Source organism: Macaca thibetana, chromosome 11 (assembly GCF_024542745.1).
Source record: "Macaca thibetana thibetana isolate TM-01 chromosome 11, ASM2454274v1, whole genome shotgun sequence".
NCBI lineage: Eukaryota > Metazoa > Chordata > Mammalia > Primates > Cercopithecidae > Macaca > Macaca thibetana.
This window is the reverse complement of record NC_065588.1, coordinates 16,192,165-16,218,794: the sequence shown is the minus strand read 5'-3', so window position 1 is coordinate 16,218,794 and position 26,630 is coordinate 16,192,165. Positions and strand designations below refer to the sequence as shown.

At 40.0% G+C, this 26,630-nt stretch overlaps 1 protein-coding gene across 2 annotated transcripts in view; it reads right to left on the bottom strand.

The window, feature by feature from the left end:
- Positions 1 to 26,630, bottom strand: part of DERA (deoxyribose-phosphate aldolase) — a 145,583-nt gene that overhangs the window by 58,461 nt on the left and 60,492 nt on the right. For both annotated transcript variants that reach the window (XR_007717835.1, XM_050749484.1), the window contains exon 6: positions 22,439 to 22,567. Coding sequence is in view for 1 of the 2 variants with exons in the window: in XM_050749484.1 (XP_050605441.1) it covers positions 22,439 to 22,567 (129 nt within the window). In the remaining variant the exon portion in view is untranslated. The remainder of the gene's footprint in view (positions 1 to 22,438; positions 22,568 to 26,630) is intronic.

The window sequence follows — 26,630 nt, the reverse complement described above, 5'->3', positions numbered from 1 at the left end:
CACTTTCCATTTACTCTCCAGCCCAACCAGACCAGCTTTCTCACCATGACATGTTTTTTCACATCTCTGTATAAAAGAGCCAGTGACTCTCAGTCCGAAATGCCTTCCTCTGTATCTGCACCTAACGACTCCTATACAAATGCCACTTGCTTTGTGAATTCTTCTATGACTCCTCCAGAGAAGGTAAGCTGTGTTCCTGCAGTGCTTGGAAAACGTGTCCCCACATCGCCTGCTTTCCCAAAATGACAAATCAGAAACCCTATTTTTCACTTCTTCACCACACTAAGAGATAATGTCACTTTTTTAAGGCCAGGAATTTATGCGTACTTTACTCTTTCCATTCTCTCTTCTAATCCTCCTCCAAAGCCTAGAATAGTGTCTGATAAACATTATGCCTTCATCAAATACTTGGATGAACCCATTCGAGGGAAAGAAATATCCCCAGGTACTGACGGCAAAGAACCCTGGCCCTTCTGTTCTTGACTGGCCTCCTCCTCTCTCCCATAGTGCCTCAGTCTTCCCTCCAGCCCTCACCATCCCTCCATTCCTCATTTCCTCCCATTCCCCAACCCAGTTTGGAATTGGGGAACTCCCTATTCAAATCCTAAATCTAATATGTTGAAGATGAAAGAAGGAGAAATCTTGATAGCACTATCAAAACGGTACAAGAATTTAAAATGTCCTGAGAGACCTAAATTAAAAATATAAATTCTTGCTCTTAGAAAAACACTGTACATGCACTGGTTAGGACCTATAGTGCAACTGACACAGGGCTACATTTCAGTTATTCTGTACGCTAATCTCGGGGCTGGCCTAGAGACCAAACAACAAGATACAATCTTGTTTCTTTGCGGATTTAAGTTCAGCGGTCCAAATAAGCACACTGCAATGAAAATAACTACTAGAACAATTGGTTTGTTAACTGTGGACTGCCTATGCTAAAGGTGCTTCCTACCTCAGAATTTGAAGTTCTTTAAAGTAATCTCTGAACTACAAATGTGAGTTAAAAGACTTCCTGTGTTAGGCCGGGTGTGGTGGCTCACACCTGTAATCCCAGTACTTTGGGAAGCTGAGGCGGGCGGATCACCTAAGATCAGAAGTTCGAGACCGGCCTGGCCAACATGAAGAAACCCCATCTCTACTAAAAACAGAAAATTAGCCGGGTGAGGTGGCGCATGCCTGTAATCCCAGCTACTCGGGAGGCTGAGGCAGGAGAATCACTTGAACCCGGAAGGCGGAGGTTGCTGTGAGCCGAGATCAGGTCATTCACTCCAGCCTGGGTGACAGAGCTAGACTCTATCTCTAAATAAATAAATAAATACATACATACATACATAAAATTCCTGTGTTAACATCGGGAAAGCTAGATCCTAGATCAGAGGTTCTCATTCCTGCCCACACAGCAGAAGCACCTGGAGAAGTTTTAAAATGCATGTTTTTCAAAGTATGAATTTCCTTGGTTCCGTTCATGACCACTGAAATCAGAATCTCTGGTAGGAAGATCATTGCAACAGTTCATTAAAGAAGCTTGTCAGGAAACTCTAATGTGCAGCCCAGGTTGAGAACCTTGTTCTAGACTCTGTGTTTTGACTTTAGTTATTTGTCCTCAGGCAAATTTCTTATGAATTTGACCTTTCTGGATCTCAGTTTACTCACCTGCAAAATGAGAGGGTTTGAGGTTAATGAAGCTTCTTTGTACTTTATAATTTTTATAGTTTTCTAAGCATTTACAATTTCTCTGAGTTAACTTTCAAATGTTTATTTGCTCTCTTTCTCTTGGCTTATATCTGACAATGTACAAATAATGGGGAAAAGGCAATGAATTTGTAAACACCTTTTAGTGATTTCTGACAAAAGGGGTGACAGGCAAAAGTTCAATTTGAAAAGTATGTTCTCCACATAATTTACTAGCTGCTGGGCAGACTAAACATTACATATACAATCAATGGATTTTATGGCTTTTTTTAAGAGCCACGTTAAAATTTAAAAAAAGAAGAGAAAAAAGTTCCATGCTATATTTCCCTGTCTTTAGATACGTAGTTTCCTCATTCTAACAATGACTTTTTTGCATAGGCTTCCATTAAAGTCATGACTGCAGAATAAGCTGATGATTTCAAGAATGCCCCCTAACTCAAGTATTTTTACCGAACAGCTTGCTGAGCAATTTAACACACAGGGTCCCTCATTTCTTTATTCTAGTGATGGCAATATAACCTTTGTCTTGCTTCAACCAATTTTTTCCTGTTAACATATCTTTCCAAATTTAAAGAAAAATCATTTTTTTCATTCATTTGGCTTATAAAGTAATGTTAAAAGCCTGCAAATATTTTTTCTAAAAAGCAAATAAAGAAATATTCACCCATGCAGAGGAAAAGAGAACACAAGAGAATTGCCTGCTCCATTTTAAAATATTATGGTACATTGTGTAGTCTTGTGTCAGTATTTATTATCAGTCATTTAGTTTATGATAGAGAATAACTTTTGATTACTGATGCTTGTAGTATTACTCACTCTGTCTTGGACTGTTTGAAGATCTGTATTTTTATTACAAAGTCCAATAAAAATAAAGTGAAAAACCCATAGGTCCCAAAACTGATTCCTGGCTTGTGCTATATGTCACTCCTTTCCAATCTAAAAAGTATTTCCTTCTACTGTTACTGTCTCTTGCTCATAAGCAAATTTATCTCCTAATGCCTCATTCTTTATTTTAGCCATTAATCTCCCATTGAGAACCTTACCAAATGCTTTTTGCAGATAAAAATATTTAATATCTACTAGATTTCCCCTATCCACAAAACCATCCAACCTTGCTGAGAGGGAAAAATCAATCTTTTGTACCTGAATTCAAGTTTGCTGGGTTTGAGTCAAAATATTTTTCTCTAACTTCTTCAGGTCTTCTTAACAGAAAATAAGAAGACCATAGAGCAAGAATCCTATTTCTCCTTGCTTTGAATTATATCCCCCAAGAAGAAACGTCAAAATCTCACCCCCCAATACCTCAGGAAGAGACCTTACTTGGCAAGAGGTCCACTGATGATATTATTAGTTAAGATAAGGTCTTATTGAGTAAGGTGGGCCATTACATGACTGGTTTCCTTATGAGAAGAGGAGAAGAGACACAGACAGAGACACACCAAGGGAATACAGCCATCTAGTGACAGAGGCAGAGACTGGAGTGATCCATCTAAAGCCAAGGTACGTCAAGCATTGCTGGCAAACACCAGAAGCCACAATAAGCAAGAATGGCTTGCCTACAGGTTTCAGAGGGAGCATAAGTCTGCTGACACCCTGACTGCGGGCTTCTGGTCTCCAGAACCATAAGAATACATTTCTGTTGCTTAAGGCCATCTAGTTTGTGGTACTCTGTTACAGCAAGCCTAGGAAACTAATACACTCCTCTTTTCCCGTGTATTCTATATTTTGGGGCCCTGCATATACTGGATTGTAATCTACTCTTAAATTACACACACACATACACGCTCTGTGTGTGTGTGTGTGCGCGTATAAAATAATTTTCTCTTCTGCACAGAATCACATAAACTCTGAAAGACAAGGCATCTCTAATGTTTGCTGAGTCTGTTTTAGTGTAGCTCCATCAGGCTCATTCAGCCTATGTCTCGCACATCTACCTCCTGATGTGGCGCATCCAATTTCCAGGTGATTCAGACACTGACGAAATTCTTCCTATAATAACTAGCTCAAAAGCCATCTTCCCACAATGTCTAAAATTTGGTCCTAGTCCTACTACTTTGAGTTAACAGAGAAAAATCTTCCTTTATCAGGAAAATCTTGCAAGTATTTGAACATAGTATTACAACCCCAAAGATTTTCCTCTTACTAATTAGATGTCCACTTTCTTTCCAACCACTCTTCATGACAAGGGTTCAATGTATCTCATCCTGTGCTGTGACTTCCCTCTAAATATTCTGATACCACTTCCATTCTCCTATACCCCTTCCATCCTCCCTACTCTGTTCCTCCATTTTCAGACTGTCTTCAGCTTTGACATCTCTCCTACTCCTCCATCAGGTGGAAAAGAGAAAGATCTGATTTTCTTGTCACTCCCTAGTTGTTCTCTCGGCACCCTAGGTAAGAGAATCTGGGAAAAAAAAAAAAAGGACAGAACTCAAGTGGCAGTTGTATCACAACCCTGGTTAATTTTCTAAGTGCATCGCTACATGGACATCAACAGAGCAGGTAAACACAAAAAACAGTGGAAGCTGCCTGAGAAGAGATATTTTAGCTCTGGGCACCCTACCTTTTCTTTTCAACAAGGAGTTACTGTGGGCCAATCATAGGCAGGTGGCCCTAGGCGTGCTGTCATTTTTTTTTAATATTGATTTCATGTTCACCAACCCCTATAAATTTCTGCAAACACCTTGCCTCTCTATAGAAACACCTTACCATTATGTCTTCCTTCTCTTGCCCTCGATAGAAAAGTAAAGTGCAACATACAATCTCATTCAGGGCCTCTAGAAATACATCTGTGCCTCCAAAAGTTAAGCACAGCTTGTAAATATTATCTGTTATAAAGACCAATTGCAGGATAGAGAGCAGGATTGCGCATTAATAAAAGCATGGCGTTTAGAGTCAAAAGTTCTTCAGAAAATTCTGCCACTTACTCAGTGTGTAGCCTTGGTCTAGTCACTTAACATCTGAGCTTCAGGTTTTCATCTACTAAAAGATGATAATAAGATACCTCTCCTCCCTCCCTCCCTCTTGGGATTACTGCAGAAAGAATTTATAAACTACCAACTTCACATGATTCATTACTCTTTTTTCATTTATTCATTCAATAAATATGCATAATCAAGCATCTACCTGGTACAATATACTGAGGGATCCATTCAAGGATTCCAATTCCCACCATTTTAAGAATTTTCTAACCGATCAGTAACTATGTGGCACAGACATTAAGGAATAAATAACCAAGAGTTAAAATGTTAGGAATTACAGATAAAGGAATAACAGAATCTCAGACATGTGAACACAGGTCTAGCCTCTATGTCATGTGCCACAATTTCACTTAGAAAATAAAATCCCTTAATGTTTAATGGGAAAATACAGCTTTATTTAAAAATTGGTTTTTATATAAGTTGATTACAAATATATCTATTGATGTCCCTGTATATATATGCGTGATATCTGAATCTATCAGTAAGCACGTCCCAGGCACTTACTATGTACCAGCCTTTGCACCTGTGAATTTTTCTAGGCAAACTAGGTCTGCAGGAAGCAGTTCTGTGATTTTGGAATATGTTGGGCTACATTTTTCACAATTTCATACAGTAAAATTTTACACAGACCAGTATAAATGCCACATAAAAAAACTAAGCTTACAAACTTTTTCTTTTCTCTTTCTCCTTTTCTTTCTTCACAGAAGGCCAACCATGAAGAAACAAAGAAAATTTTTTATGTTTAAATGTATGTCACATACTCAACCTTTTGTTTAGAAGGATATGCATGTACCAAAATGATACAACCTTTTCTTTAGAAGCATATGCATGTACCTTTTGTTTAGAAGGATATGCATGTACCAAAATACACCATCAGCAGTTCCTGCATTGCTGGGAAGCCAGAAAACATGATAACTTCTTTCCTCTGCAGAGCTCTGTGTTTTCCACTCAACAACGGACAGCGAGGGGCCAGGTGGGGGTAAACTATAAAATTTTTGCTTGGGGACCTGAATTTAAATCTATTCCATGGATGAGATAGCAAGTTAATTAGTTTTCACCCTATAAGTAGTCTAATTTCCAGGGCTAGTTTAAGGAACTGTAAATAAATTTACACTTTAAATCTTTTATCTCTTAACCCAATACAAACTATGGTCTTAATGCTTTCCCCAGTGATGACTTTCAGTTGTAGCCTACTTTTTCATAAATTAAATGCTTTTTCCTATGAAAGACAAGACCTTACTTAAAAAAAAAAAAAAAAAAAAAAAAGGCCACAACACCACAGGAGTCTAGATGTGCCATCCGGATCAATACTCCTTGAGTATACAAAGACTTGCAGCCTAAGATGAGGGACTCCATGTGACTTGTGACAATCTTTAGAAAAATAAATTGACATTGCCATTTACTCTTCGATGCATATATAAATTTTCAAAAATATATTTTTTAAAATCTTAGATATTAATTTGCTGTTAATCACTGCATTTTTTTAGTGTTTTGGTTTCATTCAGTCATAGCAAGTTTTCCACTACTTTTCCCCTTTATTTTATTTTTTAACGGCTTCCCCTATATTCTCTTATTTCTCTGCTTCCTCTCATTGTTTCTGTATTACTTTGATCTTATTGGGTTGAATTTTGAATGTTCCCTCCCCTGGATTCTACCTTTTTCATGTTTCATTTTCTACACGTTGCAAAATTCCAGCCAAGTTCAAAACTCATTTTGTATTCCTTCAAGGTCTGCTTTTCTCAAGCCCCATATTTTTGTGTTAGTACTCTTCCCACAGATCTTCATCAGCAATTCAAACCTGATGACATTATGATTGCATCTTTAGTGCTTTTCTACTCCAACCTTATTTATCATGCCTGCATTATTTCCAAAGATAAGGTCTAGAATAACTTCAGAGCGGAGCTTGTTAGCTGTTGCGTGTATGCGAACAGTCCACCGCTACTGAAAGATAAAGCCACTTTTCTACATTCTGGCATTATTCTTAATGTGTGCATTTGCTGGGCTGAAATCCCTTAGCAGTAGATTGACCTGCTTTAGACTTCTCTTTTCTGTAAGCATGTTTCCCTATCTTATTTCCTATCATCTTGTTCTTGGATTGTTCAATGAAAAAAAGTATAGCTCTCTTTTTTCTTCTCTGATTATACTCCCTTCAAATTGTTTGCTCCTACTTTAGTTCCTCCTGTCTTTGTACTTCCCTCATCACATTTCCACTAATGTACATGGAAGATCAATTTTTCTTCAACCCCAAAACCAAAGCAAAAAGTTCTCCCTGGTTCTTCCTTGCCTCCAGATCCATCTCCACATTCTTACAGATCATTAGTATCCTTGTAATGTCTTACACTGCTTTAGAAATACAATATCCTTGTTAAAATATAAACTATCTCTCTTTTTGTTCAACTAAAATAAAAGTTTCTCTCTAAAATAACATGTTCAAACTCTACAAGATTTTGGCACATCTGGAAAGAGGCATCTAAATTTTCAAATTTCTCTTTGCCTCTTTTCACTTTTCCTTATTTCTTTTTTCTCTCTTTCACTCATTCATTGGTGTATATGGAAATATATTATTAGGCTCTACTATATGCCAGGCTTGATAGTTAATTGCAGAGGAATACAGTTAAGGAAGGTGCGGTCCTTAGCCTCAGGGAAGATCACAGTTTTGGGGGAAAAAAAAAATCTAACAGGTAAAACAATTGATGCTGATACTATGTTACAAATGCTACTGGTATTTACAATTGTCCTAAGAGTATAACAGCATGATCAATTAATTCTGCCTTTGCATGATCAATAGGAGGTTTGACAGAGTACAGAAATTTTATTTAAATCTTTTAAAATGGCCAAGGAGTGGGGACAAAGCTGTAACAGAGAGAGGAACTGGTAAAACAAAGACAGAAGTACCTGGAATGTTTCCAAACACCAACAATGACCATATAGAACAACAGCAAAAAGATCTTTCTGACTAATATTCTAATAGTATCATATAAGAGTTCCTACTTCATAGGGTTGCTGTGAAGATTAAATGTAAATGTGCATAGATCCTCGAAACACTGTCCAACTCACAGTAAATGCTCAAAAAACTTTAGCTATGATGACGTTGTTGTATTATAGATTAGATTATATATTTTTCATCTATTTAAAATGCTTTTATTTGTTTCTGGTTCCTGCCTTGGTTCTGGATAATTATAGCTGCTGATTAAGTGACTGCCAGTTAAAAGATTTTTATTTAGGTACATGTCTGAAGAGCTGATGTTGCTGCTATGGCGTCCAAAATAAAAAACTTAAAAGAACTGTTACATAGACATGACTGAAAAAGAAACTATCAACAGAGTAAACAGACAACCTACAGAATGGGAGAACATTTTTGCAAACTATGCATCCAACAAAGGTCTAACTTCCAGCATCTCTAAGGAACTTAAACAAATTTACAAGAAAAAGCAAACAACCCCATTAAAAAGTGGGCAAAGGATATGAATGGGCACTTTTCAAAAGAAGACATACATGTGGCCAACAATTATGAAAAAAAGTTCAATATCACTGATTATTAGAGAAATGCAAATCAAAACCACAATGAGATACCATCTCACACCAGTCAGAATGGTTACAATCAAGAAGTCAAAAAATAACAAACGCCGGCAAGGTTGTGGAGAAAAAGGACCTATTTTACACTGTTGGTGGGAGTGTAAATTAGTTCAGCCATTGTGGAAAACAATATGGCGATTCCTCAAAGACCTAAAGACCATTCAACCCAGGAATTCCATTACTGTGAATATACCCAAAAGGATATAAATCATTCTATCGTAAAGACACACGTATGCATATGTTCACTGCAGCACTATTCACAATAACAAAGACATAGAATCCATCTAAATGCCTATCAATGACAGATTCGATAAAGAAAATGTGGTGCATGTATGTACCATGGACCACTATGCAGCCATAAAAAAAGAATGAGATCATATCCTTTGCAGGGACATGGATGGAGCTGGAGGCCATTATCCTTAGCAAACTGACACAGAAACAGAAAACCAAATACCAAATGCTCTCACTTACAAGTGGGAGCTAAATGATGAGAACACATGGACACATCAAGGAGAATAACAGACACTGGGGCCTTTCGGAGTGTGGAGGGTGGAAGGAGGAAGAGGATCAGAAAAAAACAACGAATGGATACTAGGATTAACATCTGGGTAATGAAATAATCTGTACAACAAACCCCCATGACACAGGTTTACCTATGTAACAAACCTGTACTTGTACCCCTGAACTTAAAAGTTAAAAATAAAATAAAAAAATAAACATGGAAAGTAGTGTACCATAAACATATAATTAACTGGACCACATCTAATTATGATTCTCAATTAATCATTCTTTTTATACCTTTCTTTTTGAATACAGAGGCAAGTGTTAGCAAAGTAAGTTCAAATATAAGATTCATTGAACAATTCTGCTAATATAGTAAGCTTTGGGATCCGGACAGAAAGAAATGCAGCTCAATGTCATTTGTCTCCCCTACAGCTACACCAAATGGTTTTGAAAGGTTATGCTCTAAATAATGCCTTGTAAGAATATAGGAAAAAAAAGATTTCATTATGTTTCCTTTCTTATTGACACAAGATGGAGAAGGAAGGTATACTATTGTTTTTCAATAACTTGCAAAGTACTTCATTTACAGTTTATGAAGCATTCACATACCTTGCTGCATTTGAATTGATAACCAGATTAATTTATTTGTTCAAGGTCACAAAATATGCAAGATAGAACAAGAGTTCTGGTTTTCTTACTGACTGTGTTCCTTCCTCTAAAACATGTTGAAAGATTTCTAAACAAGATTAAACCAATAATCCTTACAGTTTAGACTACTAACATTTAGTTGACCAAAGCTGGTTAACAGAATTTTACTTACAATGGTGTATAATACATAACATAGTTAGGTAATCGCTACCTGGTCTCTCTTCAAAGAATTTCTTTTTGGCCATAATCTAAATGGCTACAAAAAATATAAAACAAATTACGAATGTAATGACAAATGTTTCCCTTTGAGATTCTGATTCTAAATTAATGGGAAAACAAAAACAGAGAAGAATAACAGACATAACAGAATGTCACCAGACTTGCCCTCCTGCTATAAATAACAATAAAACTCAGGCACTAAAAAATTAAAAGCTCAAAATACAGACCCTTGAAATAACCCAGCTGTACAAATTAGCACATAAGGCTTTAAATCAGCTATTACAAATATACTTAAGTACTTAATGAAAAATATGATCTCAACCAGTGAAAAAGTGGGGACATGTCAGTAGAGAAATAAAAATCATAAAAAAGAATCAAATGGAAATACTAAACTAAAAATGTACAGCAGGATACATTTCGCTGGATGGGCTTAAAAGCTGATCTGAAATAGAAAACAAGGATCAAAGTGATGGCAGCAGTGGCCTGTCTGAAGCAGTCGCGGTGGGGACACCAGCTGCAGCGGGGGCGGCATGGCTGGGGCTGCGCACTCTGTGGAGCTAGTGAGGGCTGGGAACAGGTTGGAGCCCCACCCTCTACCATGTTGGTAGGGCAGGAGTCCCATGCTCCCAGGGGCAGCTGCAGTCACCCAGCCACATCTCCAGACCCAGGCATCCCTGTGCTCTTAGGAGCCTGGAAAGCCTTTTACCCCTGCAGGCTCAGAAGTACCTGGTCCCACTCCTTGGCCTCTCCCTGCTCCTGGCGCCTGCTCCAGTGTGGAGCAAAGTTGTGGCTGAGCCTGGGTGCTGCCACAACCTGGCTGAGTGTGCACGCATTCAGGGCAGCGCTGACACGCCAGCGTCCCACCTTGGTCCCCCTTTGGACTTTGGGTGACAACAAGCATAGGAGAAAGGCCAAGGGGCTGACGGAAGCTTGGTGCGGGCTTGCAGGCGCCCCTCAGTGTGAACAGCCTGGGTGCCATGGACGACATGATGATGGTGGCAGGAGGCAGACAGGTTCCTGGGCAGGAAGGGATGGGTCCCTGGTGAAGCCCCACCTTCAAGCCAGGGATGGCCTGAAGCCTGGGAGCCAGGCTGCCAGGTCTGGGTGAAGGCGGCAGCCTGGAGTGAGAACTTCATTGATGACCATTCAGGCAATCGGATAGTGCTTTTTCCAGGCCCATCCATGGCTGCCCATGGACCAATCAGCATGCACTTCCTTCATTCTGAGCACATAAAAACCTCAGACTCAGTCAGATTCACAGACACTCACAGGGATGATCTGCCTGCAAAAAGCATCTACCCACTACAGGTTTCCTCTCCCCTGAGAGCTGGACACTTATTGGGACGACCTGCCTGCAGAAAGGAGCTACTCGCTTTGGGTCTCCTGAGAGCTGTTCTGTTGCTTAATGAAGCTCCTCTGTGCCTTGCTCACCCTCCAGTTGTCCACGTACTTTATTCTTCCTGGACACAGGACAAGAACTCAGGACCCACCAAATGGCAGGACTGAAAGAACTGTAACACCAACAGGCCTGAAACACGTCCCCAACTCACCACATTGCAGGTAATGAGAAGGAAGAAGGAGCGGCAGCCCTTCTGGGAGCCCAGACTTCAGGGCTCCCCCAGCTAGGCCTGTGACATGCTGTCACAGCCCTCTTTGGGGCTCTGTGGTTCCTGGTGTCTCCAAGTTTTTGGGCATCATTATGTTCCCCTTGTCCAGATGCTGGTGCCTGCAGTGGAAGCTGCTTGTGGTACATCCGGTCCAGCCACAGCCTCACAGGGAGCCTGCATCTGGAGCTGCTTGCCCTGCTGCAGCTGATGCACCTGGCTGTGCGTAGTGGCCGGACCTTGCGTGCACTCACTCGCACATCCCTTGCCACTCCATGCCTGGCTTGCCCTTGGCAGCTGTGGGATCCAGGCCAGTAGTGCGAGCCAAGTGCAGCCTGCCAGGCCGAGTGGGCAGAACAAGCCCAGCAGCCAGGAGCAAAACTCAAGCAGAAGCACACGGAGGTTTCTGACTAGCAAAGCAACACCCTAAAGATCCTGTGACAAAAGAACTTGAATAAAGATCCATGTAACCAATCAGGAGAACAGAGGAGAAAAAAAGATTAAAAATAAAACAAACAGGACCTCAGTAACCTATAGGATATCAAGTAGTCTAACACTCATGTACTTGGGGTCTGTGAAGGAAAGACCAATAGAATGGGGTAGAAGATGCATTTAAAAATATGGTTTTGGGCTGGGCACAGTGGGTTACACCTGTAATCCCAGCACTTTAGGAGGCCAAGGTGGGCAAATCAAATCACCTGAGTTCAGGAGTTTGAGGCCAACCTGGCCAATATGGTAAAACCCTATCTCTACTAAAAATACAAAAATTAGCTAGGTGTGGCAGTGCGTGCCTGTAATCCCAGCTACTTGGGAGGCTGAGGCAGTAGAGTCACTTAAACTCAGGAGGTTGAGATTGCAGTGAGCTGAGATCACCCCATTACACTCCAGTCTGGGTGACAGAGCCAGACTGTCTCAAAAACAAAACAAAACAAAACAAAAATATACATGTGGTTTTGAAAATGTCCTAAACTGACAGAAAACATCAAACTCCAAATCCAAGCAGCTCAGAAAAGTATAGGATAAATAAAAAGAAAACCATGCTTAGGTCGATCGTGGTCAAATTACTGGGGGAAAAAAAAAAAAAAAAGACAAAAGGAAAATATTGATTGACCATAGCCACAGTAAGATAAGATGTTACATACAAAGAAACAGAAGAAATGGGATGCCAAGATATTGAATGATTTATTTAAAGGCCGAAATAAGAAAATGCTCAACCCAGAACTCTATATTCAGCAAACTATCCTTAAAACATGGGGGTGAAATAAAGATACTTTCAGATGAAAAAAAAACCAGAAAGAACTCATCACCAGCAGACCTGTACTGCAAAAAATACCCGTGGAAGCTTCCCAGACTGAATTATACAAGATGGAAACTCATATTTGTAGGAAGAAATAAAGACTGAAGGGATACATTTAGGGAAAACATAAAATACTAGCTTATCTTAGTTTTTTCTTTCTTAATGTCCTCAACAGACAAGTGACTGTTAAAAAAGTCGTATCACTGTAATAAGAGGTTTGTAAGATATATAGAAAAGAAGAATACTAAAATAACTCAAAGAACCAATGAGGATGTAAATTAAACTGTTGTAAGGTTCTTCCATTTGTGACATGTAGAGTGAAACAACATTAATTCTAATTAGACTGTGATAAATTAAGGATGCACATTGTTACAGCAACCACTTAAAAATTTTGTACAAAGAGTTTCTAGATAAAAAGTCAACAGAAGATACAAAATGTTACAAAAGAGCTAATGAACCCAAAAGGTTGCAAGAAAAGAGGAAACAAAAATAGATTCAAACAAATAGGAGAAAGTTTGCAAGGTGACAGACTTAACTCCTACCATATCAATAATTATATGAAATGTCAATGAATAAAACACTCTAAAAAGTAGAAACTGTCACACTAGATTAGAAAAGAAATGCCTACAAGAGATACATTTTAAATATATAGCCACAGATGAGTTGAAAATAAAAAGATGGAAAAAATATATACTATGCAAGTATTAAACACAAGAAAGCTGGTGTGGCCAGATGAATATCATTAGTAGACCTTCAGACAAGGACTAGTATCAGAGATAAAAAGGGACGTTTCATAATGACAAATGTGCTACTTCAGCAGGTAAACATAATAATCCTAAAGGTGTATGTACATAACGGGAGCTCCAAAATACACGATGAAAAAACTGACAGGCGAAAGGGATAACCAGACAAATCCACGATAATGTCTGGAGATTTTAACACTCTCTCAGTAATAAATAGAACCAGTAGACCAAAAAGAAAACAAAACTAGATCTGAAAAACATTATCAACCAATTTGATCTGACATTTGCTCTAATATCTGAAATACACATTCTTTTAAGTGCACTTAAAGCATATAACTAAATATAACCATAAAATGAGCTACAAATTAATTGTTAATTCCAAATGACAAAAGATTCTTACAATGGATACTCTCTGAGGATAACAGAATCTTAAATTATAAAGCAACAATAGGATATCCATAAAAGCACAAAATATTTGGAAAGTAAATATCTCATTGTAAATAACACTCTAAATAACAAAAGATATCACAAGGGAAATTAGAAAATACCTTTAACCAAAAAGTAATGAAAAAAAAAACAACAAAATAAAAAATTGGCCCTTCAAAAAGATTAATTGGCAAAGCCCTAGCATGAACAAGCAGAGGGGAAAGAAAGAAAACAAAAATAACAACAGGAAAGGAAACAAAAATGACCAACATCGGGAATAAAGAAAGAGATATAACTACAGATCCCACAGATATGAGAATAGAAAAACATATTACAAACAATATTTTGTCAATAATTTTAGCAACTCAGTATACTAACACAATGAAATACTTCTAGGCAAACTCCTTAAGATCTCCCATCTATTATTTTTAGTGAGGGCAAAAACAACCAAAAATGAAGCGCACAAGAGTTCACACTATGTGATTAGATAATGTTCTAATACTGGCAAAGCTAAGCATGGTGATAATAGTAGAAACGTGGTTGCAGCAGGGACGGCAGGTGAACTGAGTGGAGATGACTATAAAGGGACACAAAGGATATTTCTAGGAGGATGGAAATGTTCTTTGTCTTGAAGGGAGTAGTGGTTACAGGTGTTTGCAAACTACCAAACTCATAACACTGTCTACATACCACCTGAATTTTACTTAATGCAAATGTGCCTCAATGAAATTGATTTAAAAAAAAAAACTTATTTTACAACACCACAGAAGTAGAATACTGAATTTAGTCAGAAAGTTTTTAATTACTTTTTGGGGGATTATTTTGTGCAGGTTACATATAAAATTTGGGACAAGAATATAAAAAATACTTGAAAATTAATACTTCAATTCTATTATATATCTTCTTAACAGAGTAGGAAGTATAAACTACAGGCCAGGAAGTATGCTACATGCTTTCATATATTATGCCTCACAAAGATTGTGTCTTTCATTCATGATAAAATCTAGCATGTGCCTTGGGAAACAGGCCAGGAAGTATGCTACATGCTTTCATATATTATGCCTCACAAAGATTGTGTCTTTCATTCATGATAAAATCTAGCATGTGCCTTGGGAAACAGCTGTGTTACAAATGAAACAGCAATAAACCTGGAGCCAGAAGACTCAGGTGCTGAAATAGTGATACAGTTTATTTATTAGTTTTGTGACCTTAAGCAAGTCACACAATCTTAGATTTCTTCCACTCTAGGACTGATGTGAGGACTAAGGAATATTATTTCAATGTACCTGGTAAAGCACACCATGAATACAGTTTTATTACTCACAGTAAGTGCTCAATAAACACTGCTGAAATGAAGAAATGAAGTGGATAAACAACATGAACAGAGAAACAAGCAGAAGGAAGAAATAAAGGGACATGTTTATAATCACATTGTGTTCTGTGGAGAGGATAGGTGGAGGGTGGGACAGAGCTTCCAAAGCATGATGACCTAATACCATATTCATATCATGAGAGGTGAAGCCACCTGGACTTCCTGGGTCGAGTGGAGACTTGGGAAAACGTTTCTGTCTAGCTAAAGGATTGTAAATGCACCAATCAGTGCTCTGTGTCTTGCTAAAGTACTGTAAACGCACCAATCAGCACTCTGTAAAAATGCACCAATCAGCGCTTTGTGTCTAGCTAAAGGTTTGTAAACACATCAATCAGCACTCTGTAAAAATGCATCAATCATCTCTCTGTAAAATGGACCAATCAGCGCTCTGTAAAATGGACCAATTAGCAGGACGTGGGCGGGGACAAATAAGGGAATAAAAGCTGGCCACTCCAGCCAGCAGCAGCAACCTGCTCAGGTCCCCTTCCATGCTGTGGAAGCTTCGTTCTTTTGCTCTTCATAATAAATCTTGCTGCTGCTCATACTTTGGGTCCACAATACCTTTATGAGCTGTAACACTCACCGCGAGGGTCTATGGCTTCATTCCTGAAGTCATGAGACCACGAGCCCATCGGGAGGAACAAACAACTCCGGACGCGCCAACTTTAAGAGCTGTAACACTCACTACGAGGGTCTGCGGATTCATTCCTGAAGTGAGCGAGACCACGAACCCACTGGAAGGAAGAAACTCCGGACACATCTGAACATCTGAAGGAACAAACTCCAACTCACCATCTTTCAGAACTGTAACCCTCACCGTGAAGGTCTGCAGCTTCATTCTTGAAGTCAGAGAGACCAAGAACCCACCGGAGGGAATAAATTCCGGACACATTCTGGCGACCATGAAGTGACAATCACCAAGTGGTGAGTACTGTCGGACCCCTTTTACTTGCTATTCTGTCCTATTTTTCCTTAGAATTTGGGGGCTAAATATTGGGCATGTGTCGGCCAGTTAAAAGTGACTAGCACAGCCGCCGGACTAAAGACACGGGTGGCAGGCTTTCTGGAAAAGGGCTCTCTAACAACCCCCGACTCTTCGGAGTTGGGAGCGTTGGTTCGCCTGGAACCAGCTTCCGCTTTTCCTGTACTTCTGGACTAAGCTGAGGGTTGACAGAGAGGAAAGTCATTCAGCCCCGGGGTCCTCACAACAAGTTGTCTGACCTTGCAGCCATGAGTGGAACTCTCAAAGTCATGTCACCCAAGCGAGACTCGCCCATCTATCCTATCTATCCTGACCCTTGCCTCCTGGGTCCTCATGCTGGCCAAAGAAACTTCCTCTTGCCTCTCTTCTCCTGGGCTAGTCCCGCTTCTAAAAACCACTCCCTGTTTCTGGTGCTTTTCTAGTTTCTCCTGTAAGAATGATTTCTAGTATAAACTTCAGGACTCTGTTCCCTTCTTTAGGCACCCAGGCTCACCAATCAGAAAGACATAATTTTTGCCCAAAGCCCTGTTGGGGTTGGGGGGACTATCTTAGCAAGAATTTTAGGATTCCTCCTCAGACTAGCAGGCCTAACAAAAGCTATTCCTGAAGCTAGGATATGGGGAGCTTCAGAAATGGTATCTTTCCTATCATATAAGTAAGGACAAAAGGCATCACTCTTCCAACCCTGGAGATCCCCTCCCTCCATCAGAGTATGGACCTCCACTTCATTTTTGGGGCATAACATCTTTATAGGACAGGAGTAAAGTCCCAATACTAACAGGAGAACACTTAGGACTCTTAACAGTTTTTCGAGAATGCATCGGTAAGGGACACTAAATCCGAGTTTCTTCATTCCTCTTCTTGGTCTAGGAGGACAAGCAAAGGTGCAGGTTTTCAAGAATGCATCGATAAGGGCCACTAAATCCGACCTTTCTCAGTCCTCCTTGTGGTCTAGGAGGAAAACTAGTGTTTCTGCTGCTGCATCGGTGAGCGCAACTATTCCAATCAGCAGGGTCCAGGGACCGTTGCAGGTTCTTGGGTGGGGGGGAGCCAAACAATCCAAAACCACGGGCAGTTCTGTCTTTCAGATGGGAAACACTCAGGCATCAACAGGCTCACCCTTGAAATACATGCTAAGTCACTGGGACCAATTTGATCCGCAAACCCTGAAAAAGAGGTGACTCATTTTTTCTGCACTACGGCCTGGCCCCAATATTCTCTCTCTGATGGGGAAAAACGGCCACCTGAGGGAAGTATAAACTACAATACTATCCTGCAGATTGATCTTTTCTGTAAGAGGGAAGACAAATGGAGTGAAATACCTTATGTCCAAGCTTTCTTTTCATTGAAGGAGAATACACAACTATGCAAAGCTTGCAATTTACATCTCACAGGAGGACCTTGCAACTTACCCCCATATCCTAGCCTCCCTATAGCTCCCCTTCCTATTAATGATAAGCCTCCTCTAATATCCCCTGCCCAGAAGGAAACAAGCAAAGAAATCTCCAAGGGACCAGAAGAACCCCCAGGCTATTGGTCATGTCCCCTTCAAGCTGTAGGGGGAGGGGAATTTGACCCAAAGCAGGTCCATGTCCCCTTTTCCCTCTCTGATTTAAAGCAGATCAAAGCAGACCTGGGGAAGTTTTCAGATGATCTTGATAGGTACATAGATGTCCTACAGGGTCTAGGGCAAACATTCAATCTCATATGGAGATATGTCATGCTATTGTTAGATCAAACCCTGGCCTTTAATGAAAAGAATGCGGCTTTAGCTGCAGCCCGAGAGTTTGGAGATACCGGTATCTTAATCAAGTAAATGATAGAATGACGGCCGAAGAAAGGGACAAATTCCCTTCTGTTCAGCAAGCCGTCCCCAGTATGGATCCCCACTGGGATCTAGACTCAGATCACGGGGACCGGAGTCGTAAATATCTGCTGACCTGTGTTCTACAAGGACTAAGGAGAATTAGGAAAAAGTCCATGAATTATTCAGTGATGTCCACCATAACTCAGAGAAAGGAAGAAAATCCTTCTGCCTTCCTCGAGCAGCTACGGAAGGCCTTAAGAAAATATACTCACCTGTCACCCGACTCATTCAATGGTCAATTGATTCTAAAAGATAAGTTTATTACCCAATCAGCTGCAGATATCAGAAGAAAGTTCCAAAAGCGAGCCCTGGGCCCTGAACAAAATCTGGAGGCATTATTATTTTTTTTTATTATTATTATACTTTAAGTTCTAGGGTACATGTGCATAACGTGCAGGTTTGTTACATATGTATACTTGTGTGGAGGCATTATTAAACCTGGCAACCTCAGTGTTCTATAATAGGGACCAAGAGGAACAGGTGGAAAAGGAAAAGTAAGATCAGAGAAAGACTGCAGCCTTAGTCATGGCCCTCAGACATACAAACCTTGGTGGTTCAAAGAGGACAGAAAATGGAGCAGGCCAATCACCTGGTGGGGCTTGTTATCAGTGTGGTTTGCAAGGACACTTTAGAAAAGATTGTCCAATGAGAAGTTGCCCCCTCGCCCATGTCCACTATGCCGAGGCAATCACTGGAAGGTGCACTGCCTCAGAGGACAAAGGTTCTCTGGGCCAGAAGCCCACAACCAGATGATCCAACAACAGGACTGAGGGTGCCCGGGGCAAGCGCCAGCTCATGTCATCACCCTCACTGAGCCCTGGGTACGTTTAACCATTGAGGGCCAGGAAATTGACTTCCTCCTGGACACTGGCGTGGCCTTCTCAGTGTTAATCTCCTGTCCCAGACAACTGTCCTCAAGGTCCGTTACCAACCGAGGAATCCTAGGACAGCCTGTAACCAGGTATTTCTCCCACCTCCTCAGGTGTAATTGGGAGACTTTTCTCTTTTCACATGCCTTTCTTGTTATGTCTTAGGGAGGGATATATTAGCCAAGGCTGGAGCTACTATCTACATGAATATGGGGAACAAGTTACCCATTTGTTGTCCCCTGCTTGAGAAGGGAATCAACCCTGAAGTCTAGGCACTGGAAGGAACAAATTCAAGCTCCAGCCTTAAGTCTTCCCATGGGACAAAACTTCTCTTTATACGTCACAGAGAGAGCAGCAACAGCTCTTGGTGTCCTTACTCAGACTCATGGGACAACCCCATAACCAGTGGCATACCTAAGTAAGGAAACTGATATAGTAGAAAAGGCTGGCCTCCCTGTTTATGGGTAGTTGCGGGGGTGGCTGTCTTTAGTGTCAGAGGCTATCAAAATAATACAAGGAAAGGACCTCACTGACTGGACTACTCATGATGTAAATGGCATACTAGGTGCCAAAGGAAGTTTATGGCTCTCAGACTACCACCTGCTTAGACACCAGGTACTACTCGAGGGACCAGTGCTTCAGATACGTACTTGTGTGGCCCTCAAGCCTGTCACTTTTCTCCCAGAGGATGGGGAACCAATAGAGCATGACTGCCAACAAATTATAGTCCAGACTTATGCCACCCGAGAGGATCTCTTAGAAGTCCCCTTAGTTAATCCTGACCTTAACCTATATACCGATGGAAGTTCATTTGTGGAGAATGGGATACGAAGGGCAGGTTATGCCATAGTAACAGTACTTGAAAGTAAGCCTCTTCCCCCAGGGACCAGCGCCTAGTTAGCAGAACTAGTGGCACTTGCCCGAGCATTAGAACTGGGAAAGAGAAGAAGAATAAATGTGTATACAGATAGCAAGTATGTTTATCTAATCCTACATGCCCATGCTGCAATATGGAAAGAAAGGGAGTTCCTACCCTCTGGGGGGAACCCCCATTAAATACCACAAGGAAACCATGGAGTTATTGCACACAGTGCAAAAACCCAAGGAGGTGGCAGTCTTACACTGCCAAAACCAGCAGAGAGGAAAGACAGAGAGATAGACAGAGAAAGAGAGACAAAGTCAAAGACAGAAGGAAAGAGAGAGAGGAAGAAACAGAGAGACAAAGAGAAGGAGACAGAGGAAGAGACAGAGACAAAGAAAGAGTCAAAGAGAGACAGAGAGAGGAAGAGACAGGGAGACAAAGTCAAAGAAGGAAAGACAGGAAGAGACAAAGAGGGAGTCAGAGAGAAAGAGAGAGACAGACAAAGAAGAAATCAGAGACAGAGAAAGAGAGAGATAGAAGTGGTAAAGAAAAAACAGTGTACCCTATTCCTTTAAAAACCAGGGTAAATTTAAAACCTATAATTGATAATTGAAGGTCTTCTCTGTAACCCTATAACATTCCAACACCACCTTGTTGTCAGTGTAAACAAGAGTGTAGCCCAAAAGCACAACTCCAGATGCACCAACTTTAAGAGCTGTAACATTCACTGCAAAGGTCTGCAGCTTCACTCCTGAAGTCAGCGAGACCACAAACCCACCAAAGGAAGAAACTCTAGATACACCTGAACATCTGAAGGAACAAACTCTGGACACACCGTCTTTAAGAGCTGTAACACTCACCGCGAGGGTCCACGACTTTATTCTTGAAGTCAGCGAGACCAAGAACCCACTGGAGGGAATAAATTCCAGACACATGAGTAGTAGGTGCTGTGGTTAGGACAGGGTTGGCTGACCTCCAGAATAAATACACTTTCATTGTGACCAGGATAACAGCTGGGGTAACAGATATCACAAGATTGGCTCCGATGTGACCCTGAGGAGTATCTCAGCTTCATGAGTACAACCAACAGTGTGGCTACCACAAAGCATGTACTGTAAGCGGCTGCTGTTATTCGTCTCCAAACTTTTACTTTGTTACCCGGGCTAACAATCACTTGTGCTGGCAAGGAGCATAAAAGGGGGGTTACCTGCACACCAGGTAGCCTCCAAGGGGCTTTTCCCACGTTCCTAAGAGACACAGTGAGTCTTCTACTATGAATCTTTGAAATGCCAGCATCACTGACGAACAGCTGTTCAAAGTGTTCCATCCCTTCTCATCCTTAGGTTTTTCCGAGATTTTGCTTTCAGATGACAAGTGCAGATATTTTCTAGATACAGCAGCTGTGACCAGACCAACCACACCACTGATGACTAGTAGGCTGATTTTCAGTAGAGTTCCAAGGAATGATCTGCTAGGCCTGACAGAGCACTCGAGAAGTACCTAAGAGTATGGCTGGCCCAGATTCAAGACCAGAGAAACCAGGTATCTTCCTCCAAATATAGGGCTCCTAGAAGGACACCTAGAAATTCAACACTCAATCACAATGTCATGTGATAAGTTATATGACAGGGCTTTTAATTGAATGCTGTAGGGACACACAGAGGAGATAATGAGCCAAACAGTAGGGGGAGAAGCAGTATCAGGGGAAATAATTCCTGAAAAAGGTGGTACCTGTGCAGAACCCAAAGATGTTGAGTTATTTGGGCAAAAGGCATTCCAGGCAGGAGGCAGACACAGAACGTACAAAGACTCAAAAGGTTGGATGGCACCATCTGCAGAGAACTGCAAGGAATTCTACATGGCCGGAGAACATGGTGTGACGGGAAAATGAGATGGCAGAAGCACAGCCAGGGTCTTAGGAAAGACCTTTTTAAAATAAGAATCTACGAATGTACATTTTACCATGAAGAGGAAGGGAAACAACTGAAGGAATTTTAAGCAAGCAGTACCATAATAAAATTAGCATTAAAAAAAAATTGTGGCGACAGTGTGGAGAACAGATTGGAGGGGAACAAAAGTCAAGAAGACGGGGAACAGCTGAAGTAATCCCTGTGGAGGAGGATGGTGGCCTAAGACAGCATCACTTAGAATGGAGGGAAGACGTGTCAAACACAGCAAAGAGGTCTAGAGAGAACTCTCAAGACTTATTCACTGATTTATGTGAGGTGAGAAAAAGAAAGCACCAAGCATGACTCCTAGGCTGCAAGCGTGGATGTCTAAATGGATCGACCTGCTGTTCAGAGATAAAGAATAAGTCAACTCATATTTGAAAGTATAAAAATCAATGATACTGCACTAAATTTTAAAACATTAACGCAAACAAAGGCAGAGGTTGCCTCAGATAGTATGGATACATATCTCTGAGATAAATGAAAAGCTTACATTCAGAGAGGAGTAAGTCAGAGTTAAAGAAATTCCTGTCTAACATATGTTGATGAGTGAATAATCAAAGAATAAAACAGAAGGCAATTCACTAACAAGAGAGCCATCTACTGCCTTATAAGCATAGTGCAGCAATGAAATGCCACACACAAAAAAAAAAAATGTGGAAGACAGCCAGGAGTTTTTGACCACTTCACACTGGACATGTTTTTACAAAATATCGGATTCCTCCTACAAAAAAAATTCCAAGTGGTTAGCATGTTTAATAACAGCTAAATGCTTTCACTTACTTAAATTTCTCCTAAAAACATCAATTCAATAGAAAACATCATTTGAATACAAAACACTTACCTGCCATCATTGCTATCATACTGGCTTTATAGACATTAGTAAGAGATCCAAGCTCTCCTGTTGCTAATATAGTTTTCAGATGAGCCTCCCCACAGGCCTTGCGAAACTGACGAATCTCATCATACAGGGCTGGGAAAGAAAATAATTGAGGCAGTTACAAAGCAGGCAAGTGATAACTTAACTTGGCAGCCGTTTAGAGCTGGTAGAACCCATTTCACATTTAGGAAACATAAAACATTTGTCACTTTCTAAAAATCACCCCAATTTAACATTGCCTGGAGCATTCTGTTGCAGTTCACATCCTGTTACAAGGAATGCTTGGTTTGCTACCATGAAACCGTTTCTAAGCCCTGGCCTGAGGTCCAGAGACATAGAGCTTTTTAAATATCATAATGACATGCAAATTATAAATAATTTCTGTCTTGTCCATATGATGGTTGCTTCCAACAAAAAACAAATGTAGCTACTATACATACAGTGGTGTACCCCTTTGAAAAGTAATAAAATAAATGTTAGGTTCTCATTAATTCTTCCATTCACAAGTAATAGGTTCTTTGGTTGAAATACAAAACACACCTTTCTCGAGAGTTATGTTCATGACAATAAAGACACAGCAGCTTGCCCCACTGCCTGCCAGAGTATGTTTATATATCTGACTAAAAAGTGTTGAGGCTGGCCAGGTAGTGTTGGATGCATGTGCACAAAGCCATCTGTAGGGAGGCTCAGAGATGCTGCCTTGAATCTATTAACCCCTGAGCCCATGACCCCAGGACCACATCTGGCTTTGGAGGGTTCCACATTGTGCCCAGATTTATTTCATATTTCATATTCAAGGTAACATTTCATATGAAAGGTAACAGGATTTTAGTAAGCAAATTAGACCAAAATCATGGGTATTAAATCTTTAAAAACTTATTTAAGTCTTTTTTCAATGACACCAGTGGATTTTGGCTTTTACCCTGTATCAGGCCGGCCACTTTCATTTCTTGAACTCAGGCTACTGCCATGGTATCAGGATCAAGGCTTTTTCTTTCCTTTGTATTTGAGAATCTTTCATAGGAAGTAGTTTTATAAGCACATGGACTAAACCAAGCAGGAGGGAAACATTCATAATAAGCATTGGGGTAAGCATTTCTTAAAGCTAAAATGAGAGTTCTGTAATTCACAGGCTTACTAAAGTACATAAAAAAATGAAAAATTAGTCTCAAGTTAGCAAACTCAGTTCAAACCACAAGAGTTGTAACGGCCAAATAAAACTTGCCTTCTCAGTCCTAGAAAACATGAACTTGAAGCTCAAAAGTGAAAAATGAAGAGAAATGAAAGCAAATATTCTATTCCAAGATGCTCAGTTTAGAAAGTTTGTTACCACTGAGAGATGGTACCCACAGAAGGTTCTGCAATAAAGAACAGACTATTTTCACAGATCCTTAGTAACGCGCAGTTCTGAGTACCAGGGATGATTGATCTGAGATGCCACACCACCTACCTTACCCTGCCCATCTACCTAACCTGGGAGAAAATCATCCTACTTATGCCTTCAATGTGACAACCTGTGTAAGAATGTTAAAAATAGTAATAGACTATGTAGCAAAAATATATATATATTCTTTTAATTCAGAGAATGAATTGGATGGAATGACATTTCTTGAGTTATTGAATCTAAAAAAAGAAACTTGTTCTCTAAGAACAAGTGACAAGGAAAATCTTCTGATCTAAAAATCCAAGAACACTAATCCAAGTTAACTTGTGATTTAATTAATGATTTTCTTCCACAAAACAGTGTTGTCATTAAAAGGTGGCTTTAGAGTGAGACAAATGCAGATTTAAAACCCAACTCCATCATTTCCTGTGGGACCTTCGGCAAGTTATTTCTCTCAGCATCAGCTCCATCCTTAAGGTGTCAATAATATTTACTTTACAGGGTTACTAGGAATAAGAGAGAGAGATACAAAGTACTTTGCATACTGCCTGACATGTTATAAGCACTCAAAAAGTTTAATTATTAAGTTCAGAATTCTAGTAAAATGAATTTCCACTAAGTGTTGTGTTATAAAAGTCAAATCTTATTTCATGGCCTGACCCAGTTCCAGTAACCAAAGTTCTGTTGTATGGATTACTGCTTACAATCAGTGAGCCATCAGACAAGGCTTGAAAGTATTTTATTATAGCAGTTGTTAAAGTGAACTTTGGCCTGTAAAACAAATTCTTAAAACACTGATCACAGCCATATTTGTGAACCAAAAAAATCATCCTTTTTCTAGAGTACTACCTTCTGATGCCAAGTGAATTTCTTGAAGTATAGTTAAAATTAACCAGGAAAACCAGAGGTATTTTATGATTCAGTCATTTGGAAGTTATGCTCTTTAATCCATGATCCAAACAGAATGAACCAAAAGTGCTCACTTACAACATAACTGGATTTACAAATATGCAGCCAATGCCTTCTCATTCGTTAACTGCCAATTTCTAAAATCATTTTACTGGCCTATTTTACCACATAATAGGGTCAAGTTTTTCTGAGAAAATATCTTAATCTTTAAGGTTTAACAGGTGGAAAGTTGTCATTTCTTTGTTACCATTCTGCCCAAAATATACTAGAACAATTACATCAAAAGTTATACCAAATCTGGTCTTTTTAAAACGTGACCTGGGCTCTATCAAGTGATTGCTTCTACCCAGGCCTTTGAATCTTACAGAGTGAGGCAAAGATGAAAGAATAGTTAGATATTTTCCTTATTAGTGCGGTATCAGCAATAGCAGGAGATCCAAAAGTCCAGTGTCCCAGAGGCCAGCGACCAGCCAATAGTGTGGTACCTGTGCTGGCCAGCAGGAGCAGCACCAGCAGTGGCCCTGGGACCACGCTCTTCCTGTGGCACAATCTGACTGTGTCCTCTGCTCCTTATTCTCTCATGGTCCTGCTTTTTTTCCAAGCAAGGCTTCCTCCTTATTCAGTGAGATGCTTTATGTCTTTCTAATATAATAAATCCCCTTTCAGCTTCACTTAATCAGAATTGGTTTTGTTCATCTTCAACTCATGAATATTTACTGAAGACGTATGGTATTGTAGACAATAATGTGGGTTCTCCTGAGTATATGGATTCACACCCCAACTCTACTACTAGTTTATTGTTTGATTTGGGTAAGTTACTTAACTCTAAACCTGTCCCACGTTCATTTACAAAATGGGAATGATAGAAGTATGCACACCTCACGGAGTTATTTTGAGCATCAAACAGGTTAACATACATGAATAGATAAGGACAATATCCCGCACATTGTTCATGCTCAAGGAATGTCAGTTCCTGTTTTCAAAGTTGTTGGTGGCAGCAGTGATGGTGTTACTGTTATTACTCGGTGCTTATCAGGCTCAGATTACAGAGGGACTTACAAAAGCTGAGGACACCATGATCTATGTTCCTTAAAGAACATAAAATCTCTTTGGGCCCCTAAAAAACAGTCTGGGGAAAAAAGTTTACTATATATCACAAACAAGTTTGTTTTTAAGCTAAGAACCCATGCTACGTTGAATAGCAGACTCTTGACATAAGACAGTTTTTGCTACTTGTGTAAACATTTAGGAATTATTCAATTTCTCTAAGCCTAATTACTTAGGGAGGCTCGGTTTGCTCACATATTTTTGTGACGATTAAATAATACATGTGGCTAGAACAGAACCAGGCATTTAGTAGGCATTTAATCATTCAATACCAGCTTCCCACATTCTTTCTCATACACTTCCAAAAACCCAAAAATAACTATAATGAACAACAACAACAAAAAAAAGCAAGCACTGTCCTAATACTTACGAAAGCACAACTAGAATTTGCCGATCTTACATATAAGAAAAAATAGACCACTTCACTCCAACACAAGCCATAGAAACCACAAAGAAGCATTATTAGTGTTTAGGTCATTTTGAGTACTTTGACAGTACCATGATAGACACCTTGGAAACTAGATGAATGACATATGCTAATCAAAGTGGCTTGATGGCTGAAATGTAACCCAGTCAATCTCAAATTATATCCTTTAACAAACTCAGCTGGCACTTTCCTTTCAATATAAATAAGCCAAACAATGGAAAAATGAATGAGCAGGTTTTCCCCTATGTTCATAGGAAAGGACAATGGTGGGGTGTGGGGTTATTATAATTGCTGCTAGACCACACACGCAGAGGAAATTACAAGTGAAG